A 12,981-nucleotide genomic window follows, 5' to 3' on the forward strand; every position below is an offset into this window, starting at 1 on the left:
AAGGAGAAGAAAGGAAGTTGTAGTAGCACTCACGGACACTCTTTCAGAATTTACAGCATGGATTTATAAGCCTCTCTCAATCTGTACTTGCAGTTTTGTTGTTGTAGGCTAACATCAATGACCTGTTAGCATAATCACCAAGAGCCTTTACAAAGTAAAACATTTGTACAATAAATCTAGTGTATAAATATGTTTATGCAAAGCAAGAGTGGTCATCATGGAAATTATACATTGATAGAACCGATTAAAATACAACTAAATGTTCGAGAACAACATGAAAACTCACTGCGTCTCTAAGCTGTTTCTGTGCTTTTATTCATACAACTGGGTACTCTAAATAGAACATGAAAAACAGAAAGGTGCTAAGGAGTCCTATGGATCCATGTTGTAGGCCAAGGCTGATCACGGTTAAAATTTCTTAGCTTGAGGAGGATGTGTACAACAATCCCACACAGAAAGCCCAGTGCTGCGCTTGAGCCCATCAGAGAAGCTGCTGTGCATATAAGCATGACAAAGCATTCTTCCTTAGAATTCATATCCCTTGAAGCCATGGCTAGCTCAATCCCAGCAAACAACAACAGAACCCCTAATACTCCAACAGGAAACTGGTTCAGAACCATCACCAGAGAAGTGCCTATAACCAAACCCAACACCACTTTAGCTGCGCCAAGAATTGCTACACACCCACCACTCCTACCACCAAACTTGTACTGCCCTGCTAGCCCCCCTGCACCATGGCAACATGGCATGGCACCAAACCAACACCCTACCAAGTTCATGAGCCCCACCGTCATGGAAACCGAGGTTGCTGAAAAATCCTTTCCTGGAAAAAGATCAGATGTCAACTTACACACAGCAATAACTGAGTTGAGTATTGAGAGTGGGAGTTGGGGAATCGTGCCCTTAATGAATCCTTCTTTCCATGCATCCTTTGAAATTTTCACTATTTCAATATGAGATGGGCCAAATTTGATGTCATGAATCACCTGAGGCCTCCTTATAAATGCCAAAACCACACCCACCACAAATATAATGAAAGCTGAGGGAATACTGGCTATGATTTTCTTCAATCTCCTGCTTCTTCTGGTTCTCTCTCCATCACAATTACTCTCCTCTTCTTCCCTTTCCTCACCTGAGCCATTAACAAGAATTATGAAACAAGCACAGACAATAGCCAAAACCAACCCATCTAATCCCACCCAGTGCCTCTTCCCAATAGACTTGGACTTCGAAAAATCCTGAATATTCCTAATGTACTTGACACCACTAATGGCAAATGACAAGCCCTGTGACAACTGAATTCCCCTCACAACAGATAGAGGAATAAGATTGTAGACTAACTGCATTAACCCTGTAAGACCCAGAAGCAACAAAATCCCTCCTGTGCAAATCCCGGCCGCCATGATTTCAGGGATACCAAAATCCAACCCATCAGAAATAGCAACTGCAGCAATTGATTTCATGGGTTGGACGGGCATTGGCACACCATAAATGGCTCCTGTGATGATGTTGTAGATGCCGGTGAAAATCAAGGTGGTGCCTAAGTTGAGGTCTTTGGCTAATGTCAGGGCCAATACTATTGGTATATATGTGCCCAAATCTCCCATTGCTCCATTTATCTCTGCCCATTTGGACCGAAAAACCAAGTTGTTTCTGAGTTTATGGAGAATGCTGAACTGATTGGGGGTGTCCATGGCAGACTGTAATGGCGTCTGCAGCGGTGAAGGTGCCTTAAATAAATAAAACTTTCTCCCTGTGAAAGGATTTATGTTGACGTGTGAGAAAGATTAGAAGAGAATTGCATTAAATACAAGAAAATACATGGGAGCTGTTCATGACAGCTAACATTTCAAAAACTACAATATATATATATATATGTACCTTGCTTATAGGCATAATCAACCTTCTTACTATATGGAAATGGTAATAAGTTGCTGACTAATATAATTTTATCAGCCATCCATTAAAAAAAGTATTACTAATTAAAAAGTAACTGGATGATTATTTTATGAAATTTAACATTAATCTTTAATTAAGTATAAATTGTTAGACCTTTTAATATGAGGTAGAGACTCACCATATATATATATATATAATTATATTTTAAATTTTGGACTAAAAAACACTCAAGAACCCTAAAAAAATAAAAAATAGATGAGAAAAAAAAAAGTATTTTAGAATTTAGGCATGGAATTTAATATCATTATATTTAAGCTTGAGATTTATTTTTATTAAAAGAATTTTATTTTTTAAATTTTGAGATATAATCGTTTTTTTTTTTTTGAATAATTTCATAGTTATATTCGAATTAAATCTTTAACTTAACTTAAAATTATATTTTAGATTTTTTATATTTATAATTTTTTTATAATTATAATAAATAACTATATATTCAAATTTTGAGTTACAAGATTAATAACTATTTATCTTAATAATTAATAAATTTTTTTTATAAGACATTTCATGTCATGTCATGTTGTAATATATTTCAATAACTATTTAATTTAATAGTTAATAAATTTTTTTATAAGAAATTGTAAATTTAAATTAAATTATAATTTTATGTATATTCTTAAATTTCTCAATATTTAAAGTAACAAGGATTACAAAAAATAAGTATAAAAATGTATTTTTTAGAAGTATTTATAATACATGATTACATATTCAAATTTTAAATTATAAAATTAATAATTATTTATTTTAATAGTTAATTTTTTTTTATAAGATTCATAATTATTTAATTTAATAATTAGTAATTTTTTTAAAAAAAAAATTATAAATTTGAATAAAATTGTAATTTTATATGTATTCTTAAATTTCCCACTATTTAGGTTATAAAAAAAAAAGCATGGAAAATGCATCTTTTTAGAAGAATTTAATGCGTCTTGTCCTTTAGTTTTGTGAGAGGCCGTCAATACATGAGCAAAAGAAGCCACTAGTTTTAGGCGAAGGCATCTTTATACCGCCGTTGACCAAGGCTACGGTCACAACGTCATATGATTGGAGCAGGTTATTTCTTTATAAACCCAAATTTCAGTTCACTGTGATGTCCTAATTGTAACAGGGCTGTGATGCTAACCAAGAAATTAGCGTGGGAGGGAAGCCATCCATCCAATTTGGTTACTTTGGAATTTGATGCACGGCTTAAAATGATGGAATGGATGTGACATTGAACGTCAAAATCTCTCTAATTTAACCATTTGAAATTTTAAATACGTAAATATTTGAAATTATATTTCACTTGGAGGTTTATAAAATTTATTTGAAACAACAAAAATAAATAAATACCATATGAAATTCAGTGTATAATACATTATAGATTTTTTTTTTTAAAAAAAAAAAAAAAAAAAAGACTCATTCTAACATTTTGATTGATCAAAATATTTTAAATATAAAATTTTGAGTTTCTCTTATCTTGTGCTTTTTATAAATTAAATAAAAGTAGTAAGAAATAATAATAATATCTACTTCGTTCAGAGTTTATTTTATTAATTTATATTATTCATATTTTATTATAATATTTTAATTACTAGACTACAATTAAGAACAGAGTATTGTTCAATTCAGTTTAAAAATTCTAATTATAATATTTTAATTATTAAACTATGATTAGGAAGGAGCATTAATTGAATATTCGAACCAAATTATGCTTCGGTCTGGATTCATTCTAGTTTGATCAAGTTCTAATTAGTTCAAAATTAAATTATACACAAGAGTCAGAGATTTACCGATTTTTCTCTGCTTCTCCGGCCAGCACGGGAGCCAGCAACTCAAGATTCAAGCCACTTCAAGTCCATGCAGGACTGTGGAGTTGCTCCGCTACAGTATGTATGTATATATTAATATATACATATTGAGTAGGAATAAGTGTGGATCTACTTTTTTGTTTGTGTATCATATACAAAGTGTGAAGTGTGAATGTGTGAGAAAATTTTGATATATTTCACTCTGGACTGAACTAAAATTTTTCCACTCTAATCCGTTCTGATCAAAACTACATCAACCAGTCCTCAATTCCAAATTTTTTTCTATTTTGGAGAATTGCTCACCCTTAGCTGCAGCATAACCCAACTCAAACAACCAAAAAACACATCAATCTGCAGCACAATGACCACGGTTCATGTTTGCAACAGAATCTCTGCAACAGAACCACGTGTTTCGACCGAATCTCACATAATAACCTGATCTGACAAGTATTATGCACTTACTATATGAAAAAGAAAATTCTTTCGCTTCGGTTTACCACGTAGTTAACTACCTGGCTGACAATAATATGTACTTCCTCAAACATAACATAAATTAACATGGGCAGAACAAACCACAAGATGCAAATCTATTGCTTGACAAAGATTAGTTACTGATTAAAATATGCAACAAGGGGAAGCAACAGATTCCTAAACTCTTCATGAATCTCTATGAAACTATAAAATAATTACTTACAGAATTTTTTTTTCTCCATTTTTCAGAGAGAAATTTTTCATTTCATTCTAAAGGGTGTATATATGATTCAGGCCAACTGCTACTTCGATTCCAGGGATAAGGAGGGAATGAAAAGAAAAAAAGAGGGGGAGGAAAATTTTTCTGTACAGAGATTGGCAGCCAAAAAATTCATACACCCTTACCTGCAGGATCAATAGAACAGTTGCCACTGATCTGAGCAAACTGCTGCTTGGACTAAACAAAAGAACTAGTGGGTGGCAAAACTGTGAAGTTGCACAAGAAAAGACCACAATATGTGGCACAAGTGAAAATATCTCGTCATGATGACACAGCTCTCTGATTAGATTCTCCTATATATATATGATGCCACGAGGCCACCACCATTGACCAGGAAAAAACAGATCCTTCCAGCAAAACCAGTGTCCTATCTTAAGATCTCTTGGCCACAGTTGGCCAGTTCCTTTCTTCCCTCATCATCTCATATTCATTCTTGTCATTCTATCCATCACCAAAGTCCTCAGAAGAAGCTTCAATGGCCTCAGCAGTCATGAGAGCAACCACAGCCTTGTGAATTGCTAGATCTGCTCTGTAGAGCAACCTCTGAGCTTTTTCTCTCTTGAGCTTAGCCATGTTAAGCGCATGCTGAGCTGCACCTGATGCATCACGCAACCTGAACTCATCAAGATCAGAGCCATTCAAATTTTCCTGGTTATGTCTCTGAGGACCATCTGAATAGTAGAGACGTGGGCTTGGCCAATCAGAATAGCCTGTGTTCCATCGATGAATTCCATTCCTCCTGCCCATTAGTCTCTGATTGTACGAAGAAGATACAAAAGCCCCAAATTTCCTTGACTTGCTCCTTTGAAGTTTCTGCTGATGACTCCTATCATATCCATCACCATTCACAGAGAAATAACCCATAATGCTAGAATCCCGAGGCGAAAATACCCTTGGTGATGTCTGAGGCAATGGACATTCCTCTAGAGATTCATAGATGTGCCCTGGGCCCAAGACTTTTTCATCGCTAGAAGCAAAGCCATTTGATCTTCTTCCTGGTATAACAAAATAAATCAGATACAGGTTAATACTGGAGGTTGAAATTTTTACACAACGTGTACAAGTTAAGAGAAGTACCAAAATTATGTAATCCATCATGATCTCCAGATGCAGTGATATTTTGCCCAGAAACTGAAATTTTCTTCTGTGATCTCTGTTTTGATCCCTTGTTGGGCACTTCCAAGCCTCGTGGTTTCAAACAGAAAGCAAACATGGCTGGCTTCTCAACAGCTGCAGCCTTCTTTTGACAGACACCACTAATGGTGGTATTGATCTTGGTCATGGCTAACTCCCACTCTCTAACTTGCTGCTGATACCTTTCCCATAGTGGCGGCTAAATCCAGGAAAAATTACGGTTAGAGCAGGAAAGCCACAAACCGTTCCACAAAAGACAAAATAAAGCTAAAAGTTTGAACATAAGCAGAAAGAGAGCTTAAGGAAATGCAGGTAAATTGTTTCTTTAACGACCCTCCACAACTTTGAATCAGCAATAAGAAAAACAGATTTTCAACACAACGTAATCAAATGAAAATTGCAGTTGACTACAAGGACCGCTGCTGAAAACTGTCTGGTACAAGTCTTCAAGATACATTCCTAGAGTTAAGAAAAACACACCCCTCATTGCACATGCAAATATGTCTAAACAATTTACAAATCAAAACCAACTCGAAAGGGCCGCAAAGAAGGTTTAACAATCTACTAAATGGAAACCAACTCAGTGTGTCAAGAGAATGTTGATAAGAGGGAAACTGTAATACGCAAGAAAACATATACATATGTGTAAGATTTAATAAATTTATTAACAAAATTTAGCACAATAGTGAAGACAAACGTGCTGCTATCCTACCCAAACAAGGAAAGATATGCCTGATGCAGTAAGAAGAATCGTTAAGCCTTCTACCTGCTTTTTTTTGGAAAATTTTTACCTGCAATTTTGATCTTCAATTTACCATTTTTTCGATAAACAAGATAAATCCTTAAAATATTACCTATTTAATTTTGTAAACTAACAAGACTTAACTTAGATCTTTTTAATCATGGTGGAATTTTTACCAGTGCAACATGCAACTCAAAGAATGAATGAAACGTCTCGAAGTATTATCTTACTCAACCTTGCCAAGAAGAAATGAAAACTAATTAGATTATCCCCAACATACCCCAACATATGACAGCAAGAAGTTCTATGAGCAAGAGATGAACAACAAACGATAAACTCAGCAAATTTAAGAAAGCAAACACCCTTCCTAGTCAGAGGATCCATCCAGCTAAATAATGCTCTTCTCAATAAACAAAACCTAGCACACAAAAATTACACAACTACAAGCATAAGAGCAGAATCAATGAGTTTATGCTCTAACAGAAATTTCAGCACTAAATCTGTCCAGTTCACAACAGTTTTGATCCCCAGGAAAAAAAATTTCTAAAAAAAAATAAAAATGCAGTATATGCCATTAAATACAACTACCAATAGGGTACCAACCCGTATGCAAAAATATGTACATGTTATTCAGAAAGTCAAAAAGTCGCAAATTTTTCCAAAGAATATAGAAGATGGGCCACATGCTTTTTCTCACCACTAATTCCCTTCCAGGCTCAATTTGATTCCCAGTAAAATTTCTTCCCACTACTAATATCCATCATCACTATCTTTCAGAATGAGCCAATTCCTACTTACAGATATTAGGTAAGGTGAAAAGACTAGTTCTAGGGTCAGAAAAAGCATGAAAATACAATTGAGAAAAGGCATAAGCTGATACATGAAAAGCAAACAAGATATCATTTTTCCAAAGAAGATGATGTGCAATCTTCAATCAGCTTACATTACATAGGAGCAGTGTATAATTAAACCATAAAAGACAGGCAGGAAATAGACAAAATACCTGGAGATGGCGAATCAATGGCATTCGATTCCTCTGCCTTTTCAGCCTCCAGTGCTCATAGATTCTTCTAATTATGGCAATAGGCCCAACTCCAGCCATGAAGTCTTCTACTTCCTCAGATGTTAAATGATCACGCTTGTGCACGTATGCAGCTTTCTCAAACATGTCCATTGCCTTCTCAAACATTTCTTCAGAAATATCCCATGAGCTGCCATTGTCAACCTCAGAACACTGACGAGTTCTCAGGATCCATTGTTCATCATCACTATCCATGTCATACAAGACACGTGATGGATCCAAAGCCATTTCAGCATCATTTTCAAGCTGCCGAAAGAACTTAGAGGAGCTGCGAATAAATGGTACTTCCGTTCCATTGTCATCATTTTCCTCTATCAAGCAAACCCCAGGAATTGGGATGTTTTTTACTGAAGCAGCACGAATGTTTCGATTGTGACACTCTTCATGCATCTCCTTGAAAAGAGCCCATTGGCTTCTATCTGGAAACTCCAAGGTCCAGTCTTTCCCTCCTTTCCACATCATTGCATGAGTAAACCGGTTTGTAGACCCAGGCTGTAAAAATTGGTGCGCCTTGTATGAATACTTTGTAGCCCCAGAAATTTTTACAGCAAGCTTCCACTCATTATGATCAAAAAGCTCTAGCACAATCTGTGCCCCGCATTCTCTCCATCCCCTGTCGCCAAGTGTGACTAAAACATTTGCATCACAAGATAACAACTCCAGGTTTTTTCGAGAACCCTTAGAAATATCAGTTGATCTCTTGTCACTAGCCCGCCTAATCCTTTTGTGAGGAACCCCTTTCTGATGATGGCCCTTACTCCTTGAGCCGTAATCAAAACCTCCAAAAGGCAATGAGTATGAGACCTGAGTACGTGGCTTCTTAGGTCCATTTCCAAAATTATTATGCAAAAAGTCGGCCTTTCCTTCTGACCATCCATGAGAGAGGTACCCAAGTGACAAAGAAGTACTTCTATTTCGATGCCACGTACTTCTAGGAGCAGTTGGATTTGGGGTTGGAATAATACCACCATTCACATTCCAAGTTAGATCTGCTGATTGTTGAGGACCATGTAGTTCCCTATCAACATTTTTTTCTGTCTGGTTAATAGGAATTTCAACCCTGATATCATCAAAAAGAGAATCACGTTCAACATCAGCTTTGTCTCTATCAACTGAAGGACTTGATGATGAAACACATTGTTCTGACTCTGGCTGCTGACACTGCCATTTCTTCAAGGGAACAATAGATTCACTTACAATTTCTTCAAGGCCATGGGAGCTGGCAGAAGTTCCAGCAACATCCACAGCATCATTTGGACACTTCCCAGATGACATATCCCAATGTCTACCACTGGAACCAGAGAAATCACCAGTTTTTAACTCTGATTTAGCACTAGACAAGCATGCATGACAAGTAGCATCCTCTGACAGTTCCTTCAAATTATTCTCAAAAGTACTTTGATGACATCTGTTCGAACAGTCCACTATGCTAGAGCATTCATCCACTGTCAAACCCCCAAAACTTTCCATGTGCTCCAACAAACAATGGTCAGAAAAGTTCATGTTAGCCAGGCTATTTTCCATAAGCAGCTTAAGATGCAAACTAAGAAAGAAAGTGGGTGCAGCAGCAAAAGAAAGGGCAAATGGAGGAACACAACTCCGCTTTTTGTCAGAATCAGAATCAAACAGACTGATGTTACCATAAGAAGATTCCTTGCATACACTCATTAGAGTGACATTCTGCCTAAACCTTCTATGCAACCCCTGCAACAAAAAAGAACCTCTTAGCAGTTAATAACAAAAATAAAAAAGAAAACTAGACAGAAATTAGCTTATTTACAAAGCAACGCACCAAACTGATACCAATGCTGCCAATATCCATGCAAAGAAAATAATATAATTGTAGGCATAAATAAGTTGCACTCAAGACAGAACAAGTAAAAGTAGAGAAATGCAAGAGAGGTGCCTTGAAAAGAAAAACATAAAGAATGATAACCATGCTTCTCTTCCTTCCCCTTCAACCCCAGCAGGAAAGAAACAGAAACAAAACAAGCAGTGTTTTTATTTCTTCTCAACTTTTTTAAAAATATGAAAATAAGAATACCTCTGTAGAAGATGCATCCCCACAAGCAACAGAACTGACTAACTGATTAGCCCCATTCTGAAGCGCCTTAGTATTATCATAGGTGCATTCTGAGAGAGGCAAGTGCCTATAAAGCAGACAATGTCTTTTCAGCACATTGTCTACGTATAGCCACTTTGAATTCTTCACTCCGGCAAAGTTACAGAAAACAAACACAAGCTGCTTCATAAGATTTTGGATGCAAGAAAGTTTGAACCTGATTGACGTGATCGGCAACTGCAGGTTAGCACACTTTCCTTGGTCAGTAGATTGACTAAATACAGTTAGTACTTGGAATACCAATGCTATTGCTTGCTTTAAACAGCCTTCAAAAAGGAGAAATCTTAATCCAACTACATTGTCTACAAAAAGCATCTCCAAATGAACTCTTGGCCACATATTCACCACTGTACCAAATTGAAGCAGCAATTCTGCACGGAACAACCACAAATTCTCTGCTCCAAACAAATAATTCAGAACTGGAACTGCAGACAAACTCAAGTCAAATCTAAATTGTTTTGATTCTATCAATGGAATAGATAATTTTAACAGTCCCAGATCATCCTTGAGCCACAAGGCTGCCTGATGATCCAAACTTCCCACGGCATCATATTCTCCCAAATTCGACAACCTATCAACAACAGGAACAAAAGAGGTAGCAGGTTCATATGCAAACCCACCAGCATTATTGCCTCCAGCAGTACTGGGAGAAGCTTTTCCTGTCCTACGAAATCGGCGCCTAAAATAAACAATTGGAAGTTTGTTGTTTTTTGGGCAAGTTGAACCCTTTGACACAGATTCATTGGACCTCCTAACCTCATCCAGTTTTTCTAATGACATAGAATTAATTTGTAATTGAAGTTTATCCCTTTTCAATAACTGCCATGTGACACAGCCATCTGCACTCACAGCTTCACTAGATAGTAAGGTTGGTGCATCAATCAGCGGTTGGCTAGATGTTTTTTGCTTCTTCATACTACGAAATGCAGAAGATTTGACCCGACGTGTAGATCGGGTCAACCATGAGATGATAGGTTCTGAGTCCATATAACTACCCATACAACTATCATCGTCTACAGTCAAGTTTCTCTTTTCCTTACCTTTGTTGGGTTTCCCTTTTCCCTTGTGAGAATATCTGTCACTTACCCGAGATCTTTTCCGCTGAGCCTTGCCAGGAACTTCACTGGGAAATAGCAAAAGTTTAAATCTTTCATTATGTAAATTAATCCACTCCTCATCACGATCATCATATTTCACATGATGCAGCTTTCTTTCTGTGTCATAATCATTTACGAGACCATAATACCAACTCTGGTCCAAAGGCCAAAAAACCTTGATTCGTCTGTTCAACACCCAGTCTGCATCAAAATCTTCTGAGAAAATTTCATAAAAATGGCGCCTCTTCCGGGAGTTTCCTTTCTCTTTGTGATTCTTCCGTGGCCTCAATACTCTACCAGCAGCATCAAGTGATACAGATCCAGATGTAGAGGAAGATTTAGATCCACGACTAACAAACTTCCGATCAGAAGATAATAAGAAAGACAACCCGTTGATAGATGGAGCAGAAACTTTGCTGTTTGAAACAAATCCTGTGCAGCTTGGATCAAACCGTGAAGATAGCATCCTTGCAGCATTCTCTTCAAGGTTCTCCTCATCATCATCTATCTTGCTAAAAGTATCAACAGAAGCCTCAGCATCTCGTCCAAGACTTTTGCTACCTTGTGCCAATGCCTTCCCTTTCCTGTGACTATTCCTAGACTTTTTCCAGGAGGATTCACCATTATTTACAGCATTCTCTTCAAGGTTCTCCTCATGATCTTCTGGCAAATCATCACATCGCTTGCTAGAAGTATCAGCAGGAGCATCGGCATCCTGTGCAAGAGTTTTGCTATCCAGTGCCAATACTCTCCGTTTCCTGTGACTACTTTGAGACTTTCTCAACAAGGATTCGCCATTATGTACAGCATTCTTTTTAAGGTTGTCCCCATCATCTTCTGGCAAATCATCTCCTTTCTTGCTAGAAGTATCAACTGAGGCCTCAGCATCCTGAGCACGATTTTTGCTACCTGGTACCAATGCTTTCCTTTTCCTGTGACTACCACAAGACTTTTTCAAGGAGGATTCACCATTATTTACAGCTGAGTGACCAGCCTGCCTACGCTCCTCTTTATTCTGAGCAGAATTTGAACCTTTATTTCTATTTTCCTTTAATTCATCTAAACCTTTCTTCAGTGTAACCTTAGAAAGCTCAGCCTGAGAGCCTGAATCTTCATCAGCTATCTTAGTTATAGGATTAACCAGGTTCGTTTTACTTGTTGATTGCTCTGCTGGCTTCGACGCTTGATTACTCTCAAATTTGTTCCTCCCAATAAACCCACGCTTTCGCTTTGGAATCTGTACGACACTATCATCCAAACAAAGGGAAATGCAGTTAAAACCATTTCCATTATTCAATTTCTGACCCAAACCCAGCTTCGTTTCCTGCAAATCATGCACACTCACATCACCATTGGGCACATCCTCTAAACTCTTTCTGCTATTACTATCAACATTTTTTAAACTACTGAGAGAAACTGCTTTCCTACTTTTTTTGATCTTCTTCTTCTTATCACCATCACCAGCTACTGAGCTATCCTTCCTCTTCAAACTCTTTTTTGGCGATTCCTTTGTGAACTTAGATTTATACAGACTCTTAAGATCCAAAGATCTTGATTTCTTCGGAATTTCCTCTCCACTTGAGTTTCTTATTCTATTTTCCATGAACAATCCTCAACCCACAGACCAAAAATCCAAAAACCACAATTTTCACATTCCATCATATGCTCGTGCACACATTTTTTAGATCTGTAACACGAAAACCAACCCAAAAAATCAAAAGAAGTCCCTAAAATCCGCCAAGCTTTTCAAAATTCATCGATCAACCTATTTTCCTCAGCAAGTATGACGAGTTCATGCAATAAATTAACTAAATCAACGAAAAATCATAGAAAACAAAATGCATACCTGTGTCGATATCACGGAACATTGAATTCTTCAAGGAATCCGAAAACTAGGAACACAAGAAAAAAGTTACGATTCGAACAAATGGATTTTGATTTGAAACCCCCAACAGATTTATGAAATTTTCATATTAGTTTTTCGTTAATTTCAATTTTACCGTGAGAAACGGAAGAGAGCTAGGGTTTCTTTTGACGGGAGTAAGGAGGGTTTAGATCGAAAAATAACAAAAAATAAATTAAAAGTCGATAAATTTGAAATTTAGTGAAATTATATAGAGCGTTAAGATTCACGTACGTGGCAATTTTTAACCCGTAGGATTTGCCAAGTGTGCTTAGAGCTTCCTCTTTGTACTTTGAATCGTACGCTAATCCTCTTTTCCGGCCAACATGAAGACACATAAACGGGCAGGATTTGCTTACCGTGAGACGTGTAGGAATGAGATTTAAATTGTTTTAAGAGGTGTAT

At 36.9% G+C, this 12,981-nt stretch overlaps 2 protein-coding genes across 2 annotated transcripts; both read right to left on the reverse strand.

Annotated features, from left to right (window-relative positions):
* Positions 1-209: 209 nt before the first annotated feature.
* Positions 210-1,796, reverse strand: MOT1 (molybdate transporter 1). The gene has a single exon (XM_022037814.2). The coding sequence runs from the start codon at positions 1,692-1,694 to the stop codon at positions 363-365; it is 1,332 nt and encodes a 443-aa protein (XP_021893506.2). The 5' UTR covers positions 1,695-1,796; the 3' UTR covers positions 210-362.
* Positions 1,797-4,316: 2,520 nt separating this feature from the next.
* LOC110811318 (Enhancer of polycomb-like transcription factor protein) lies at positions 4,317-12,747 on the reverse strand. Its single transcript, XM_022037776.2, has 5 exons — positions 12,520-12,747; positions 9,499-12,360; positions 7,377-9,158; positions 5,575-5,830; positions 4,317-5,492 (listed from the first exon to the last, which is right to left on the reverse strand). Exons 2-5 carry the CDS (start codon positions 12,274-12,276, stop codon positions 4,939-4,941), a joined length of 5,370 nt encoding a protein of 1,789 aa, XP_021893468.2. The 5' UTR covers positions 12,277-12,360; positions 12,520-12,747; the 3' UTR covers positions 4,317-4,938.
* Between the last annotated feature and the right edge of the window lie 234 nt (positions 12,748-12,981).

Source organism: Carica papaya, chromosome 7, assembly GCF_054855325.1.
Source record: "Carica papaya isolate Zhongbai chromosome 7, ASM5485532v1, whole genome shotgun sequence".
Taxonomy (NCBI): Eukaryota; Viridiplantae; Streptophyta; class Magnoliopsida; order Brassicales; family Caricaceae; genus Carica; species Carica papaya.

Excerpts from the sequence above, each read along its gene's own strand:
- MOT1 (XM_022037814.2), bottom strand. The coding sequence starts at position 1,694 with ATGGACACCCCCAATCAGTTCAGCATTCTCCATAAACTCAGAAACAAC.
- LOC110811318 (XM_022037776.2), bottom strand. The coding sequence starts at position 12,276 with ATGGAAAATAGAATAAGAAACTCAAGTGGAGAGGAAATTCCGAAGAAA. Across the intron at positions 5,831-7,376 it reads CATTGATTCGCCATCTCCAG|CCGCCACTATGGGAAAGGTA; the intron begins GTATTTTGTCTA and ends TCCTGGATTTAG. Across the intron at positions 5,493-5,574 it reads TGATGGATTACATAATTTTG|GAAGAAGATCAAATGGCTTT; the intron begins GTACTTCTCTTA and ends TTGTTATACCAG.